At 55.5% G+C, this 18,301-nt stretch overlaps 1 protein-coding gene and 1 long non-coding RNA gene across 6 annotated transcripts; one reads left to right on the forward strand and one right to left on the reverse strand.

The window, feature by feature from the left end:
* Nucleotides 1-802: 802 nt before the first annotated feature.
* Nucleotides 803-17,774, reverse strand: LOC101977502 (uncharacterized). Of its 5 annotated transcripts, none has more exons than XM_078025544.1 (3): nucleotides 17,661-17,774; nucleotides 6,287-6,434; nucleotides 803-1,750 (listed from the first exon to the last, which is right to left on the reverse strand). In XM_078025544.1, exon 3 carries the CDS (start codon nucleotides 1,740-1,742, stop codon nucleotides 876-878), a length of 867 nt encoding a protein of 288 aa, XP_077881670.1. In that variant the 5' UTR covers nucleotides 1,743-1,750; nucleotides 6,287-6,434; nucleotides 17,661-17,774; the 3' UTR covers nucleotides 803-875. The 5 variants fall into 5 exon arrangements, with proteins under 5 accessions (XP_077881670.1, XP_077881666.1, XP_077881668.1 ...); XM_078025540.1 differs by having other exon boundaries at nucleotides 803-1,813; XM_078025542.1 differs by having other exon boundaries at nucleotides 803-4,301.
* LOC144367926 (uncharacterized) lies at nucleotides 12,903-15,523 on the forward strand. Its single transcript, XR_013427570.1, has 2 exons — nucleotides 12,903-13,341; nucleotides 15,287-15,523. It is a non-coding gene; the product is annotated as an uncharacterized LOC144367926 (long non-coding RNA).
* Nucleotides 17,775-18,301: the final 527 nt, after the last annotated feature.

Genomic DNA, 18,301 nt, shown 5'->3' on the forward strand with positions numbered 1-18,301 from the left:
AATCTCCCTTACATACAAAGCACTTAAAACCATGCCTGGCACACATAAAGAGCTCAATAAATAGGGTGTCATGAAATTATTAGCTACGGAGCATCCATTGAGTGAAGTACTGTCATCCTCCTCAGGATAACAGCAGTTGGCATTGCTGGGCTCCTACTGGACTCAAGGCCCTCAGCCAACGTGAAGGAATGACCCCAAATTGAAAGCCAGAAAGGAGCTAGGTGCTGGCGACCTCACGAGCAGTGTCCCAAGTGGGGGTCTGGCACTCTAACTGGGGGAAATTGGGCCATTTTGGATGTGAGCATCTCCAAGAGAGTCAGGGACCCATTCAAGATATAAGGGCCGAGACTCCTGAGACCTGTGGGCTTCTCACTCTGCCTGCGAACACGTTGGCTGAGCTCACGGAGTATCCTGCCATTTTAAAATGTGTGGCTAACATGAAATCAGATCCCAGAGCCAGGTGTGGGGTGCACCCCTGTGATCCCAGCTACGTGGGAGGCCAAGAAAGGAGAATCCCTTCAGCCCTGGAGTTGGAGGTCCGTCTGGGCAACCCAGCAAGACTCTGTGTCAATAAATAAGAATGAAAATCACATTCCAGCTTCTCTTGTGAAGGCAAGGGCCCATGTCAGAGCCAGGTATAGGGACCCAGTGGTCCTTGCCCACTCAGCCACTAGTCTCTGCCACTCCCTGCCACTGCCGGCCCAATTCACTCATTTTTACTTGACTGTGCCGAGACCCACCCTTGAATTCATAGCCCCCCGTCTAAATGGTCATTTCCCGCAACAGAGCCTTGGAAGGAGCATTTTGCCACAGACAATTTATTTTCCACAACTGCAGCGTGACGGAAGTGTGCCCGTCGCTGGCTGATGTCGACCTTACCACCAGTTGGAGGGTTTGGAGGCGGGCTCAGGGGCACTCCAGCCGGAGCGGATGGCTTCCCAGAACTTGGGCAGACGATCTAAGGAGAAAAGCCCATTGCCAAACAAGGGGAGCTCCGTCAACTTGATGCCTGGCCTCTGCCGCATGGAAGTCAGGTTGTGGCCATGATGCTGGTGGGGACAGCTCTGGTTGGTGGAGCCGGCCAGACACTGCAGCTCGTTGGCGCCCCTAGTGGATGACACCATGCAGGTGCTGTTTTTGGAGCCGTCCCTGGCGTGCAGGCTGCCGCTGGGGGCGGAGTAACTTCGGGATGAAGTGCGGTCCATGTGGTCCAGGTAGAGGGAGTTGGCAGCTCGTTCCAGGTAGCTGGCAGCGAGCCGCGGCAGGCTCAGCGTTTTGGGGCAGTTGCTGTAGAAGGCGTTGGTAGATCGGTCCAGGTAGTTGATGCCTTTGATGAGCTGGTCCAAGAAGCTGGAGCCGGTGGGGCCCAAAGGCCGTTCTGAGCAGAGCAAGCAGCTGGGGCTGCCCTCAGAGGGCTGGTAAGAGGTCTTCCTGGCCACCTTGGAGCTTTTCTCCAATTGACTTGACTCCACGCACTTGGAGTTGTAGGGCCGGCCCATGCACACTCCCCCCTTGAGGAGTTTGGGGGAGTTGACACCCAAGGAAGGCTCTGAGTGACTGCTGCAGGAGCTGAAGTCTGAGCCACTGGGGGTGCGGATGCGGGAGCCCTTGACGTCGTCGTGGGTGTCGTTGGAGCCAGAGCCTTGGGTCCAGCCTGGAGTCCGAGCCGGCAAGGACGGGTTGTTGAGATTATTTGAACGGCTACTGCAAGAGTTGGATCTGCTCTCTGGGCGGCCAGACATCACTTTGGCTGGGGGGGGGGATCAAATTGGTGACTGAGCTGTGGCCGCACCTGGAGGTTGCTTACCTGGACCTGGAGAGGAGAGAGTTGGGTGGGCTCACCGGGATTCCCTCCCACCTCCCTCCAGACTCTCTCTCTAGGGGTTCTCTCTGTCCCCAGACGTCCAGCACTGCCCTGATCCCCCTCCTTCTCCTCCCCACAGGCTCAGGGATTTCTTCAAACTGGAAGAAAATCCTCAGAAAGTACAAGAGAAGGGCGAGAGAGAGGGAGGAAGGCAAGATCCTCAGAAAGACGGAGACCAGAGGGCCTCCTAGGAAAAGCAGAGGCAGGATCTTCTCCTTTCTCTAGCTCTCGATCCCGGTCTGAAATTTCCGTCCACCTTTGAAGCAGGAACTCCAGGATACCACAAAGGCCAAGGACAGAATCTCTAACGAGTGAAATTGCAAGCACAGATAGGCCTTCGGTGTTATCAAGTAGCTTACCAAGCAATGCCCCCTAATACTGAAAAAAAAAACTGTCTCAGTCTTGATGCGGTTCAACACTCACAGATTCTCTGTGTACCCGGCCCTTCACCCTGTGCCCTATGCGGATCAACTCATTCAATTCCCACCACACTTCAGTGTTCTAGTTCCAGTTGACAGATGGGAGAAACTGAAGCTCAGAGAGGTAATGTGACTAGCCTGCGATCACACAGCTTGTAAAGGCCAGGGTAGCATCGAGGGAATGTCTGATGGCCTCCCCACAGACAATGGTGTGTTGCCAGGGTGACCTTGGTCTCCCTGACGATCTGTTAAGCGTGAGTTTTCACCACACCAACTCTGCGGGCCTGCGCAGGAGCCCTGGCAGGGAGACCCTGGGGCAGGGGGGGAGAAGGGTACTAGCTAATCCTGGAGCCAAGTTTGTCCTGACTACAGGAAACTCAAGTGGGGTTGAGGGTCCAGCGGAGCAGGTTTGCTCATGGGGCTGGGCTTGCACGATCAGAACCTGCCAACTTGTTTGGTCTTGCCGCTCTCTGACCATATAGGATTTCCTCACTTGACCTACCAGAGGAAGGGGCATTGGGGTTCCTACTCCTCCTGGCCCCCAAATAGGCCATTCATGGAGGATAAGACCTGGCCAGGCCCAAGAGATGCCCAGTCCATTTCACTACCTCCTGTCCCTGGGCTCAGCTTGGGCTAACAAGGGCAGTGGAGTACCTGTTGTCCCCATTGTCCCTTGGCTCCTCAGTTCTAACCGCCACCCACACCCCAGCCAGAAGGAGAGCTGCGGCCCCTCTTGCCCATGACTGCTGCTCGTGCTGAGCGTCCAGGCGCCTAGCGCCAGCACAGCTGTCTCGCAGCCCACCCCATTCAGAAAGCAGCTGCCTGCCCGGGTCCGGCCTCAGCTGCTCTTGTCCTTCGAGTCTGTACTGAGTGGAATGTCCAGACTCAGGCCTCCTCCCTGCCCGGCCCAGCCCCACCCCATCTGCTTCTTAAAAAAATTAAAAAAAAAAATGGAGAGGATTGAGGGTTGACTCCCGCAGGACTGGCCCTTCCCCCTGGCTGGCCGGGCCCCAAATGTGACCAGGGCCCGCTCCCCTCTCACTCTGTCTCTTAGGAGGTAGATGACATAGACCTCCTCTGGCTCTCCACTGAGGATACCCTCATGCTGCCACTCCAGACTGCTGGCCATGTCATAGAATCATGGAATCCTAGCGCTGGGAGGGGCCTCCAGGGGTCAACCTGGCCAGGCCCCTGCCCAAGGGCCAGGAGCCACTTTAAGCCTGCCAGGACAGATGGGTCCTATTTTTGAGAGGAGGCTGGGGTGGCTGTTTTCCAGGGTTCCTTGTTGTTTTTCTCGTCTTAATTGTGCTGAGAGGCAGGAGGTTTTCTGCTGGTTCAAATATAACTCGGGTTTGCTGCGGTCAGCACCGACCTCTTTTCTCATTGGGTCGGCCAGCATTTACCCAATGTCCCTCAAATGCTGTCCCTTTAGGCGACCCATTTAAGGGCATGAAGGCAACTTCTTTTCTCCCTTCTCACCTCTCCCCACGTGGCCAACAGTCCCATGCTAACACCTATTTTGTGACAGGTTCCAGTGAAAGCCCGAGGACCCTGGGGGTTTTGGGGGTTTTGGGGTTTTGGGTTTTTTTTGGGGGGTACTATGTATTGAACTAGGGGCGCTTAACTACTGAGCTACATCCTTAGCCTTTTTATTTTTTATTTTCAGACAGGGTCTCACTAGGTTGCTTGGGGGCCTCATTAATTGCTGAGGCTGGGTTTGAACTCATGATCCTCCTGCCTCAGCCTCCCGAGCCACTGGGATTATAGAGGTGCACCCTCACACTGCGCCTGAAGACTCTTCAGAGAGCAAATCCTTTCAGAAACCAGCATCCCTCGTTCACCCCGGACATTTGTGTTGAATGAAGGAACTCGATTCTCTGTTGATGTCTCAGTGTGTTTGCCAGAAAAAGCTTCTCTCATATTCTTCCCCGGAATTTTGAAAATACAGTTTTGGCATCATAGCTCAGTGGTAGGGGAGTTGCTTTGTGTGCATCAGATCCTGGGTTTGATCCCCAGCACTGCAGGAAAGAGAGAGAGAGAGAGAGAGACACACAGATCCTGGGTTTGATCCCCAGCACTGCAGGAAGAGAGAGAGAGAGAGAGAGAGAGAGAGAGAGAGAGAGAGAGAGAGAGAGAGAAAGGAAGGAAGGAAGGAGAGCAGGAAGGGAAAGAAAGAAAAAATAGAAATACAGTTGTTGTTTAGTTTTGTGTGTGTGTGTGTGTGTGTGTGTGTGTGTGTGTGTATTTTATTTAGAGACAGGTTCTCACTGAGTTGCTTAGCGCCTCGCGAAATTGCTGAGGCTGGCTTTGAACTCGCAATCCTCCTGCCTCTGCCTCCTAAGCCACTGGGATTACAGGTGTGTGCCACCGCACACGGCCTATCTCATATTTCTTTCTTTCTTTCTTAGTTGTAGTCGGACACGATACCTTTATTTTCTTTATCTTTATGTGGTGCTGAGGATCGAACCCAGGGCCTCACACGAGCCAGGCGAGCGCTCTACCGCTGAGCCCCAGCCCCAGCCCATGATCTTTCTTATGGACCAGATTCAGGATTACAAAGCACTTAGTATAGGATCTCCCCGCCCCGGGCAGGATGGCATCAGCGCAGAGTCACTGAAGGAAAAGGCCTTTAGCCCTGGGCCGGCTGAGTTACGGTGGCCAAAGAGAGAACAGCAGGAGGAATCTGAGGGGCATCCCCAAGTGGAGGAAGAGCAACTTGGGGTAAGAACAGGGAGACGGTGTCCACAGTCCACGGACAGACGGGGCCTGAGCCAGGCCCGGTTCAGCTCAGGGCTGGGGACCGGTTGGGCAGGCGGGCAGCCAGCGAGAGGGCTGGGCTTCTGGGCTGTTTGTCCTGACAGTACCCAGGCATCGAGATCACTAGCCATTTCTGGCCTGGGCACTAAAGAGCTGCTGGAAATAGCTTGAGGACAATTATTTCTGGAGGAATGTACTATTTCTCTGTCTTCCCAGAAAGCCAAACTGAGTCCCTGTGACACAGAGGAAAGTCCCTCTCTATCTCCTGCTCCAAGGGGCCTGCAGGCCTGTTGGGGGCACAGAGCCTTTCAGAGTCAGAAGAGAGGGGAGCCCAGAGTCAAGACTAAAAGCTCCCTTCCCTGGTGGAGAGAGGGTTAGCTCCTTCTGGATCCCAACTCCACGTTGGTCCCGTTGAGGTCCAGCTGGGGACACACAATGGGGGAAAACAGAGGGAGCCATCCGCCCAAGCCCACCCCAAGAAGCCGACACTGTCATGTGCCTAGAAGCTGACATTGCTGCCTCTGGGTCCTTCTTATCTACTCCCTGGTCTTTAACCCTCCTAGCACCCCCAAGAGGTAGGTGTTGTTTTCCTGAGAAGGTCAGGGGAGGCTCAGGAAGGGCCAGAGGCTTGCTGCGCTCACCCAGCAACCCAGAATGGGCTTAAGCACTTGAGCTAGGGAGAGGGTGGCCCACCCTTCTCATTCAGCAAGGGATCAGTGAATGACCCTGTGAATGGAGCCACATGGGAGCCGCATGGGAGGGGGGACATAGGACAAAGTGGGCAGCTGTCACCTCCCAGCCCACTTCCTCCCACTGAGCCCCCTACCTCCCCGCCCAGGCCAGACTCAGCTGCCTCTCCCTCCCTAGAACTGCAGGATGGGGGCCAGGCTCTCAGGATGTCCTGGGTGGGTGTGGTGCCCTGCCCTGCCCTGCCCCATCTCCAGCCACAGCCCCACTTGGACCACCTGCAACTTTGGTTTCTTAGCTCCATTGTCAAACCAGCTTTGGGGAAGTTGTCCCTCATCCTGCCCCAACCCCCTTTCTCACCTGACCCTCCCTCTCCCTGTGCTACCAACACCCTCCTCCCCACCAAGACCAGCCAGCAGGGGTCCCCTCCCAGTTTCCTCGCTTCAAGGGCGAGTCATTTCTCCCATTTCCCCAGAGTGCATGGTGGAGAGCAGCCCCCTTCCCCAGAGACCTCAGGATCCTGTCCCATTAGCACACATGGGACTCAGCAATTCCTTACCTGCCACTCAGAAGTCTCTCCCCTCCCCCTGAGATGGGGGGAGAACCCGATCCTAGTCCCTTCAGCCACAGGGCTCTTTGGAAGCATGCAGAAGCAACCCCAGCTCAGCCGCCACAGGCAAGTGACCCCCAGCTCCGTCCAGGGACAACTGGAACAAAAAACCATAAAAATTTTGGCCCCTGCTCTGTTTGAAAGGGCATCTGTGCCCAGCCCCAGGCAGTCTGGCTCACCTGAACCCCTCCCTGGCACTGAGCCAGCCTGCCTGCAGGACTGAGAATCTCCCCTGGGCCAAGTTTCTGACCCTCCCCCACTCGCAGCTTCCGCCTGTGTCCTCCAAACCCTCAAGGATAAAGACCCTCCACTCACGTGCTTCCCCAGGCCCTTGGATGGCAAGAACAAGCTGGGGCAGATCCAAGCTCAGGAGCACTGGGCAGGTGTGCCTTGGCAGGAGCCCCAGCCCTCCTGTCAAGCCACCTGGGAGGGCGCAGGGCTCCCCTACTCGTGGGGCCTGGGAAATTCCCTCCAAGGCTGCATGGGAGGATGGTGTCTGTGTGGCCTTGTCAAGAGCAGGCAGGGCACAGGAGGTGGGACAGTAAGTGACCGGCCTCTGCTGTACCCCGGGGGTTAGGCAGCCAGGTTTCTCCAAACCTTGATCCCCTGTTGGGTAAGATGGGGGCCAGGAGGGTGCTCAGGGGACTTGATTGCTGACTTGATGACTGTCCGCGAGAACAAATGTTTGCAAAATGCTCCATGTTCCACGTTTGGCTCTACACGCTCCACCACCGCCCACAGTGCCACTGAGCTCAGCTGGAGTCCTCGGCACTCAATTGTTCAATATTCTGGAATTGAGCGAACTGGTGATGTAACCGTTGGTGGTTTGAAACCAGCCACAGCAGGAGCATTTACAGGCAGGAATCCTCATTCGGGACAAATCAGGACACCCTGGTTGGGGACCTGGTTCGCCAGCTCACCACTGAAGCCTTGGGCCCCTGGCCCAAAGTTCACCTCTTTGAACTCCGTTTCCTCATCCATAAAACCACAGATGCTCGCTGTGACCCGGTGCTACGCTCAGCCTTCGCCTTGCGTGCATTGACTCATTTATTCCCCGTTGCAAACCTACGTGCTAAGTGGTCACAGCATCTCCCATTTTTGCTGGTGAGAGACGGGAAGGGCAGAGGTGCAGTAACTTGCCTAAAGGAAGAACAGAACCCAAGTTCTGAGCCAGACACTTTGGCTCAGGTCTGCCCTTACCCTCGGTGCTCTACTGCCTCCCTGACACAATCGCAGTTGCCATTGCGCTTTTGGCATCTAACAGATGCTCCCCGGGCCCTCCCGCCTCCCAGGGCGGTCTTTATTTATTTATTTAATTCTGTTTTTCTGGAGGTTGAACTCGGGGGCACTTTATCACGGAGCCACATCCTTTTTATTTTATTTTTTTAATTTTTCTTGCTGAGTTGCTGAAGCTGACCTTGAACTTGCGATCCTCCTGCCTCAGCCTCCCCAGGTACTAGGATTACCGGCGTGTGCCACCACTGCACCCAGCCAACCTTTTCTTGAATAGTCAAATATAGCAGCTCAAATCTCCACCCTGGGGGCCATGGGGAATTCTGAGCCTTCCCCAGCTTTTCAGAGGAAGCGGCCCGGGGGACTCTCATGGCCTCTCGCCAACCTCGCTCGGAATCTCTGCTTCTGGACCCGTTCTCAGCCCCCTGTTGCTGCCCCACTGTGCCAAGTTGCACCCCTGCCCCAAGTGTGCCCACTGTGTCCCCCTTGTGCGGGCCCCTGAGCAGCGCGGACCGGCGGCTGTTTCACAGACTTCACTCACAGGAGGAAACAGCACAGAGTGGAAAGCAGCTGACCCCACAGACATGACAGTCACTCGGCTCTTCATGCCTCCCGGCCTCCTTTCTCCTCAGACCCAGGCCTCCACCGTCCAGGGCGCTGGGGACCCTTCTCCCTGTTAGCTCTTCCCCCCACAGGCCTCCCCCGCTCAGGCCACCGAGCCTGAAAAGCGGGCCATTGCCCGCAGGTTGATGAGAACTGACGTTTCCAGTTATCTGTTGGGCCCAGAAAAGTGGTTCCCGACTCCCCGATTCTGACCCGGGCGGGAAGGCTTTCCTCCCCACCTAGAAAGGAAGCTGTCGGGCTTCCTGCGGCCACCCCCACCCAGATGCCTCAGCTGATGTCCTTCCTGTGAATGTGCTTTGGGTGACGGGATCCTTCCTGGCACTTCCGGAGGTAAAAGCTTTTGTTTTTCCCAGGAAGGAATTGAGCACTGAGCTCTGCTTCACCCCAGGTGGGGCAGCCGCAGGATCTGGGGCAAGTTACAGCCCGAGCCTCCCATCCCTCCTCTGGAAACCCAGGATGATAAGAACACCGGCCCACAGGCTGACCCCTGGCACGGAACAGGCTCTCAATTAAGTACCTACACGCTGGCTCTTGCCACCTTGTTCCCAGAGAGACCGAGGTCTAGGCCCAACTCGGGTATTAACGAGCCAAGTGAGCCGGGCCTCAGTTTACCCCACGGGAAAAGGAGAAGGAGGCACGGAATGGTCTCTAAGGCCCATGCCAGGTCATCCTCTAGAGTGGCCCCCAGGAATCTCTACATTGTGCCCTGGGGACCCTTCTAGACCTTGTCCTAAGTATGTCAAGTAGTTATTTTTTATTTTTATTTTTTGATACTGGGGATTGAACCCAGGGGTGCTCTACCACTGAGCCACATTCCCAGGCCTTTTTATTTTTTATTGTGAGTCAGGGTCTCCCTAGGTTGTTCAGGGCCTGGCTAAATGGCTGAGGCTGGCTTTGAACACACGCTCCTCCTGCCTCGGTCTCCTGAGCCCTGGGGTCACAGGTGTGTGCCAGCTGTGCCTGGCTGGTTTATCATTTGTATCTTTTATAATGAGCTGATAAACAGAAGAATTTTCCCGAGTTCTAGCAGCTCCTCCTCTGAGGAGGAGGTTATAAGAACCTCCAATCCTTAGCTGGTGATACAGGACTAAGTGTGACCCACTTGTGACCAAGTGTCTGAAGTGGGGCCAGTCTTGTGGGACCGAGCCTGAGTCCTTTGCCTTGCGAGATGTAGGCTAACATCAGGTGGATTGTGGCAGAAACAAATCCAACTGTTGGACAGCGAGTTGGCGTTAAAAAATCGCAGAATTGTTTGGTGTCAAAACGCACCTTGAAGTTTCCTTTGAAACCTGCTCCTGCCCACAAAGACACTTGTCCCAGGAGTAAGGACAGCAGCTGGCTCAGGCTGGGAAGGAGGCCCCAGCGACCACCGGGAGGATTTGGTGGGGGTTCCCAAGAGTGAAAGATGAGTGAAAGAAGAAGGATAGAATGCCCAGCATAGTGGCATACACCTATAATCCCAGTAACTAGGGAGGCTGAGGCAAGAGGATTGCAAGTTGGAGACCAGCCTCAGCAATTTAGTAAGACCCTGTCTCAAAATAAAAAAATAAGAGAAGGTCCGGGGATGTAGTTCAGTGGTAAAGCACCCTTGGTTTCAATCCCCAGAAGGAAGAAAGAGACAGAAAGAAAAGAAAGGAAGAAAGGAAGGAAGGGAGGGAGGAAGGAAGGGAGGGTAGATTTGAACCCAGCAGCACCTAACCACAGAGCCACATCCTCAGCCTGCTTTATTTATTCTTTATTTTGAGACAGGGTCTCACTAACTTGTTCAGGGCCTCATTAAGATGCTAAGGCTGGCTTTGAACTAGTGATCCTCCTGCTTTGGCCTCTTGAGCCTCTGGGATTAGAGGCCCGCACCACCATGCCGGGCTCCCCTGAAGGCATTGAGTCTGTGGTTTAGCCTGGGGTCTCCTTGAAGCTGGGGCTCCCTCTACACACTTCCTCCTGCCTGGGCCCCCAGATCCCCTAGGCCCAGGAACTGATGCAGGAGCAGGAGGGAGCTGAATTGGAGGCCCAGAGGCCCGGAGGCTCAAGGCCTGGCTCCAGAACTAGACCTCTGCCTCACCACCAGGAGAGTCCAGGTCACCACCTGAGGGCAGGAAGCCTTCCTTGACCTGGGTCCATGTGCCCACCAGGGGGGCGGGCTGAGTCCTGCAGCCAGAGGACCAAGCTTGCCCTCCTTGCCCAGCCTAACAGAGCTCCCCGCTCTGCCTGCACCCAGTCACCTTCACCCCTGGAACCTCCACTAGCAGCTCAGCCAGTGCCAAGCAGCCTCCTGGGCAGGGAGGGCCGCGGGGGCCAGGAGACCTGGGTTCTGCTCCTACCTCTGCATGCCAAGGGCCAGGTAAGTGGCACTTCCCCCTCCAGCCTGAGCCTCCATCACTACACCCTGTTTCATACTTACGGTCATCGTGAGGACTGAGATAGACAAGGTCTCATCTCAAGTCCCCTCCTTTTCCATAGTCAAGGACTCAGAAACAAGCCTGGAGATACAGCTGCAGCTCCTGCAGCCCGCCCAGCTCCGCTCTCTCCCTCCTTGGCTGACATCATCTGATCCCCCACTTCTTTGCTGGCATGTCTGTCCCAGGCCACCTGCTGCCACACCCAGTGTGGCACTCATCTGCCTGTATTCAAGCGCTCCATAGACTATGGCATTATACTGGATATGTTCGTCTATGGCTTTCTTTTCTGGTCCGTGAAATGCTTTGGAGATCCAGCCAGGCTGACATGCGCAGCTGTGGTTCAGTCATTTGTGCGGGTTAGTATTGCATTTTAACAAATATACCATCGTTCATCCATTCTCCTGGAACACACTGAAGTTGGGTCCAGTTACGTCTCATTATGTCAAACAACACTTAAAAATCCTAAAATGTTTTAGGTAAAGATGAGCTCTAGGGGCTGGGGTTGTGGCTCAGCGGTAAGGCACTCGCCTAGGCTGTGCAAGGCCCTGGGTTCGATCCTCAGCACCACGAATAAATAAATAAACGAAATAAGGGGATTGTGTCCAACTACAACCAAAAAATAAATATAAAAAAGATGAGCTCTCTCAGGGAGCTCACGTTCACTTATCAGTGGTATTCATCTTTTTTTTTTTTTCTTCTCAGTACTGGGGATTGAACCCAGCGCCTCATACATGCTGGGCATGCACTCTACCACCGAGCTACATCCCTAGGCCTTTTGAATTATTTTGTTTGTTTGTTTATTTGTTTTGGTACCAGGGATTGAATTCAGGGGCACTCAACCACGGTGTCACATCCCCAACCCAATTTTCTGTTTTATTTAGTCTCACTGAGTTGCTTAGCACCTTGCTGTTGCTGAGGCTGGCTTTGAACCCCTGAGCCTCCTGCCTTGGTCTCCCCAGCCACTGGGATTACAGGCGTGCGCCAGAGCAGCTAGATCACCATTTACTTTAAGGACAGCATGTTCTATGCCCAAATTGAGACAAATGACTTGACAATGAGGCCGACGGAGGTTGGGACTCCCTGGAAGGGACCATCAATGATTTGCCACTCTGCCCAGTGCTTCCCTCGGACTAAGCCTCGTGCTAAGTGCTTCACCTGCCCGGATTCCCAAGTGAAGGAGTTAGTGCTGCTACTTTAGCTGAGGAAACTGAGGCACAGAGAGGTTTCTTGGCCCACATCCTCACCAGAGCAGAGGAGCCCTGAGCTGGGAGCACCAGGCGGGAAGCACTGATCCGATCGGGGGTGCAGGGAGGGGTCCCTGCAGGAGGTGCCAGTGCCAAGCAGCCCAGGAAGACGGGGAGCTCTGAGGGGGCAGCCCCAGAAGGCATCAGGAGGAGGGGACCCTGTGGGCCAAGGCAGGCCGAGCCAGGCCTCTCCCACTCCACTCACCCACTCCCAGGCTCCTCCCCGCCCCAGGACTTTCTTACATTTCACATTTTCTTCGGCCTCTCCCCAGTCTGTCTGCTATTTGTCCTTCTGTCTGACTCCTCTTTCTCTTGGGCTAGCTCTTCCAGTCCCTCTCCTTATTCATCTATTCATACATGCATCTAACCACCCCTCCACCCCCTCTGTTGATCCATCCACCCATCTGAGTGAACTGAGCTCCAACTGGGTCCCAGGGCCATGGAGCCTGAGAGACAAGCCCTAGAGCCGGGGGTGAGGGCATCTGTCAAACTGAATTAAACCCTTACAGGAGCCCCTGCCACCAGTCCTCGGCTCAGACACACCCAGGGACAAACACCCTTACATAAACTTACTAGAAAAATCCTGGAGGTAGTCGTGGCTCTTGGGCACCCCCTGCTGCTCACTTGGATATGACACCCGGGTTGGAGAGTTGGAGAGTGGGAGCAGCAACTGCTGCCAGAGGGTTTGGTTTTTTTTTTTTTTTCCAATCCCTGAGCAATTCCATTTTAGGGGTTTCTAACAGTGGGGTTCTAGTTAGAAATATTTGATGATCCAGGCTTTTCCCAAACCAAATGCCAGAGTAAGAAGCAGTTAGGGGAGGGAGGGAGGGAGAAAGAGAGAGATATGCGCTTGATGGGGGAGAGCGTGGGGGCTCTGTGGTGCTTTTGTTGCGTGTATGCATGCTCCTGTGTTGTGTGTACACGGGGGTGCGGGGTGCAAATTTGGAATGTGTGCTTGTCCAGCTCTGGCCACGATGGGGGTGCCTTCCTTGTGCACCCTGGGTGTTCTGAGTGTACGTGGAGGTTGTGAGAGCAGCTGCCTCCTAGTCAGACAGGTCCCCTCTGAGCCGGTGTCCCCAGGTTCCCTCGTGGGATGGGCTCCAGTTGTCCATTAATGTACCTGCATGGGCTTCCCTCCCGTCCCCCACTTCTTCCTCCCCTGGGCGTGCTTTTCCGGGGGGGGGGGTTACCTTCTATGTAAACTGCCTGCTCTCCAATTCTGTCTTGGAGTCTGCTCTTGGCGCAGGAAGGAGGCAGCCCAAGGGGAGATGACAGCCCACTGAGGTCATCAGAGTGCAAAGATGGCACTAGCCTGGGTCCATGGTGACATCACTGTGCTGCTGTGTTAGCCAACCCTGACTGACTCACCCCTGCCTTCCGGTGAGGCGAGAACACCCTTAGCATTTAAGGCTGTTTTAATGGGAACTTGTAACTTGTGGCCGAGAACTCTAAGAATTCAGCACTCTCCAGGTGCACGCCCTGTGGGAGGCAGGTCAGCAGCCAGGTGTGGCCTTGTCCCGAAGGATGCAGCTTGCACTGCTGAGTGTGTGTGTGTATGTGTGTGTGTGCTTGTGTGTGTGTACCTTGTGTGCATTGACGCCTGCTGTGTTCAGGGCCCTGGGAAGTGGCTGTTACAGGATCTGAAATGTCCCGCAAAGCCTCATGTGTTCAGAGGTGGGGCTTTGGGGTAGGGGTTGGATCACGAGGGCTCTGATCTCACCAGTGGATTAATCTGCTGATGGCTGAATGGGCTGCGGGGAGAAGGGACCTAGTGGGAGGAAGTAGGTCACCGGGGACACGCCTCCCCCCACTTCCTAGCTGCCGTGAGCAGAGCAGCAGAGCAGCTTCCCTCCGCCCCACCCTGCCACCATGGAAGCTCGGGCCCCCACTGACTGCACCTGACTGCACCTGGCGGGCAGGAGCCAACTGTGTCTGCAGGCTCCTGGTGGGAGCTGAAGGGTGGAAGGAAAAGAGAAGCCAAGGTGTCTCTCTCCCTCTGCCTCCTGCATGGCCCCCAGGACAGGCATGGCTTGGGCCCAGCTTCTGCTGGGTGATCCTGGGAAGGGGCAGGGTCTGATCCCTGGGCTCTCTGACCTTCCCTGTCAGCACTTCCCCTGCCGAGGTAGCCAGTTCCCCGGACTAAACGCCATACTTGAGAGTTCTGTCTTCTGCTGTGACCTGGCTGGCCCGGGTGGCCCTCTTACTTCCAGCCTGAGGAAGAGGCTGGTGGCTTATACCAGGCAGAGCCAAGAGAGCTGCAGAGAACTGCAGCTGGGCCCTGGGAGCCTCACTCTGGCCCGCACCCCCCACCTCTCAACCCCAATCCAGTCCTGTGAGATTATAAATCTCCTAATTGTGATTCTGTCACTGGCGTCTGAGAATATTTGTACTTCGTAGCAGAGACCTGGTAGCTGCCTCTGCCATCCATTCTCCCCCTCCTCCCCACTAAGAGGATTTTCACTGTGTGCAGGGCTGTGCAGAAGGAGAGCCACGTTCTCCTGCCTCCCAGGCAGACAGAGGAGGCCGGGGGCCAATTCCTGCAAATTCCAGGTTGAGAGCTTAAAGATAAGGCCTGCCCCTCGGTGAGCTGGCACCTGCCTGTGATCCCAGGAGAACTGTACACTTGAGGCCAGCCTGGGTGACTTACTAAGGCCCTGACTCATAAATAAATAAATAATAAATAAAAGGGCTGGGATGTGGCTCAGCGGTAAAGTGCTCCTGGGTTCAATTCCCAGGACTGAAAATAAATATATAAATACAGATGGGGCGGGCCCCTGCCCTCTTTCAGTCTGGGATGCGGTGTGATCACAGCCGTCACATGCTGGACTGTTAGGGCGGCCTTCACAGAGTAACCATAAACTTGAGCTTAAACAGCAGAAATCATTCTCTCACTGTTTTAGAGGCCAGAAATCTGAAATCGAGACGCCGGCAGGCTGATCCCTTCGGAGGGCCATGAGGAACGAAGCGGTTCCAGGCTTCTCTCCGTGGCTTGTCGAAGGCCATCTCTCCTCTCTTTGGGTCTCTCTGTGTCCCAATTTCCCCTTTTTACCAAAACATCAGTTATACTTTGATGAGGGCCAACCCTAAGGACCTCATCTTCATTAACTACATTGGCAATGACCCTATTTCCAAGATAGGGTACCTGGTGCTATAGTCTGGATGTCAGATGGCCCTTAAAGAACCAGGTGCTCGTGGCAGTACTGGGAGGGGGTGAAACCTTTAAGAAGTGGGGCCTAGGAATGGTCTTCAGGTCACTGGGGGGGGGGTGCCGAGGAAGGGGATTGTGGGATACCAAAGGTCTCCTCCTCTTCTGCTTCCTGCCATGGGTGAGGGGTTCTGCTCCCCATGCACTCCACCAGGATGGGCTGCCTAGCCACAGGCCCAAAGCAACAGGAGCGACCAACCACACACTGAAACCTCTAGAGCTGTGAACCTTTTCTCTTTATAAGGTGATGGTCTCAGGTGTTCATCATAGTGAAACAAAGCGGACTGACACAAGGGGTGAGGCTTCCGTGGAGGAATTCTGGGGGAACACGACTTGACCCGTAATACACGCCTTGGTAAAGAGGGCCCACCTTGGAGACGGAAGAGCCGGAGAGGGAGCAGATAAGGCCACAGAGCAGAGGTGCGAAGTTAGCATGGGCCTTGACGTCGAGGGCAGTAAACGTCTCTCTTCCTCTGTGTTATTCGTGACTTCGGTTTTATTCAACCAAACCCTCATCATAGTAAGAGTCTTGGAGGGAACAGATGTCAACCCCAAAGGTCACTGAGGACTATTTCATAGAAGCTGGGACAGGGTTGGGTACCCAGGGCCAGTGAAGTGTCCAGAGGCCAGCTACAGTGAGGAACAGGTCCCCCCGCCCAGGCCTGAAGGGGCAAAGGGAGGGAGCAGTTAATGGAGCCCAGGGATGGGGAAAAGAGAAGGCCACTGGCCATGAGCGAGGGTCTCTGGGGAAGACTGCCGCCATTACACACCTGAGGCCTATGAGTGGGGAGCTGGGGACAAATTCCCCAATTGCTCTCTGTCCCCCAGTCTCCTGCAGGCACCTCCCATTGGCCGAACCAAGGCCGGGGCACATAGGAGCCCCCAGAGGCTACCCACAGGGTCAGCCAGCCGGGGGCTGCTCAGTGGGGCCACCCCTAATCCCGGAGGCCCCCACTGTATCTATAAGCTCCGTGAGGTACCTCTGCAGGTGCACAGAGGGCTCCCTGGTGGCTGAAGAGTGCCCGGGCTCTGGAAGGTGCCCTGCTGTTGAGTGCGTATGTGCCAAGAGGGGTCCTGGTGCCTCTGTCCCTCCCCACAGGGCAGCTGGAGGACTTCCCCCCCCCCGCCCAGGAAACCGTGGCACCTGCCGTGGGAATGAGGCTGTGCCCGTTGCCCAGCAGCTCCTTGGGTTCCAGGTGAGGTGGCACCTTCCCAGAGACAAGAGCCACCTGTGCCTGTCCCAGCCTGGGTCCTCTCAGTGGCTTTTTTGGGCCACAGACGGGGCACCTGTCTGACCGTGGGCCTCTTTCTCCTCCCCAGGGCTGGGCTGCCATCAGAGAGATGGGCTGGTAGCGGGGAGCTTCAGGGCAGTGGGGCTCCAGAGGGGCCTGGGCTTACACCATTGTGCGTGACTCACACTTCACCCCACATTAAAGGCTCAGGGAAGTGCGGTAGGAAACAGCCGTTTGGATTTTGTTTGCCCTCATATTTCCCAATCCTTTTCTGGGGGGCAGTACCAGGGATTGAACTCAGGGGCACTCGACCACTGAGCCCCATCCCCAGCCCTATTCTGTGCTTTATTTAGAGACAGGGTCTCACTGAGTTGCTTAGCACCTTGCTAAATTGCTGAGGCTGGCTTTGAACTCACGATCCTCCTGCCTCAGGCTTCTGAGCAGCTGGGATTACAGGCATGGGCCACCACGCCCAATCTCATCAGGTTATTGGCGCGTTACTGAATGCCCCCTGGGTCCTGCTCTGAGAGGTGATGCCATAGCAGCGAACCAAGCAGACAAAGCCCCTGGCTCCGTGGGGTTCTGCGTTGGTGGGTTCGGCGATCCAGAAACTCTCTTCACCTCCTCTAGACACTGCTCTTCGGAGTCCCCATCCAAGAGCTGCTACTAAGCTTTTTGGGGACACACAGGGTTGGCCTCCAGATGTGTCCAGTATGAATGTCAGGGTCAACTGCGCTTTCAGAGTAGGAAGAGGACGGCATTTAGAGTCCTTCAGGGGCACACCCCCGTAATCCCAGCCACTCAGGAGGCTGAGGCAGGAGGATCATAAGTTTGAGGCTAGCCTCAGCAACTTATTGAGGCATAAGCAACTCAGTGAGACCTTCTCTTAAATTAAAAAAATGGGCTGGGGATGTGGCTCAGGAGTCGAGTGCCCCTGAGTTCAATCCCTAGCACTGCAAAACAAACAAACAGTCCCTTCAGCTACGTCTTCGTCGCCTCCTTTAGTAAGTGTTGTTGAATACCTACTATGTGCTGAGCTGCCTTCTAGGCACTGAGGATTTGAAGATGAATGAACTTGTGGTCCCCATGGATCTTCTTACTGGGTGGAAATAATGGACCACGCTCCAAGATAAAGTCTCCCCGGCTTTCCAGACCTACCTAACCCCTCACGCTCTCCACCAGACCTTCACTAACAGGTCCCTCCCCAGGGGTGGCTCGCCCTGCTTCCTGCCTGGGCTCATGGGAGGGAACCCCCTCTCCTGGCTGGGCACACGTTCTCCGTGGTTTGCTCAGGTGTCTCCCAGGCCAGCCCCCCTCCCCCCCAGGGTTAATCAGCAGTGCAGTGACAGTGTCCACCCACATACATGCCTTAAGGATGAGACCCACCTGGCAGGGATGGTGATGGACAGCTGGCCTCAGAGGGCCGTCTCTCTCTTGGGACCAAGCAGAGGCCAGGTGGCCGCGTGTCTGTGTGGAGCGTGCAGTGTGACTAGGACTTGCTCAAGGCCACCTGGATAAGGGCTGAGGAGGTTTCTTGTTTGAAGTTGGGGGAGGGTTGGAACCCTCCCCTATGCCCTTGGGAGAGTCTCTGCCAGGCCAAACAGTGACAAAGCGGGGGACCTTGAGCCAGTCCCAGCTTTTCTCTGGAACGACGTCCCCCTCTCTGAGATAGCAGAGGTTGCACTAGGTGGTGTTTTGGCCCCGTGGGTGTCAGGCCCTCTGTGGTGGCATCTGGGAGGGCTGACCTGCCTCCCTCCTTCCTCCTGTGTCAAAGCTGGGCAAACAAGCACGCCCAGGCCCAGGAACGGTGGGGGAGGGCGGGCTGCTGGAGTCACGGTGTGAAGGGCTTTCACAGCTGCTTCAGTTCCTCCACACATTTGCCACAGACCCAGGCTCCTGGAGAGGCAGGTGTCCCTGTGGGTGTGACTGCAGGGGGTCCGCTCTAGCCAGGTGCCCCACCTGCCACCGGAAGAGGTCCACTTAGCACAGCTAAGCTTTGCCCTTCCCCAGGCTTCCAAACTGTGGGT

The sequence above is a fragment of the Ictidomys tridecemlineatus genome, chromosome 11 (assembly GCF_052094955.1).
Source record: "Ictidomys tridecemlineatus isolate mIctTri1 chromosome 11, mIctTri1.hap1, whole genome shotgun sequence".
Lineage (NCBI taxonomy): Eukaryota > Metazoa > Chordata > Mammalia > Rodentia > Sciuridae > Ictidomys > Ictidomys tridecemlineatus.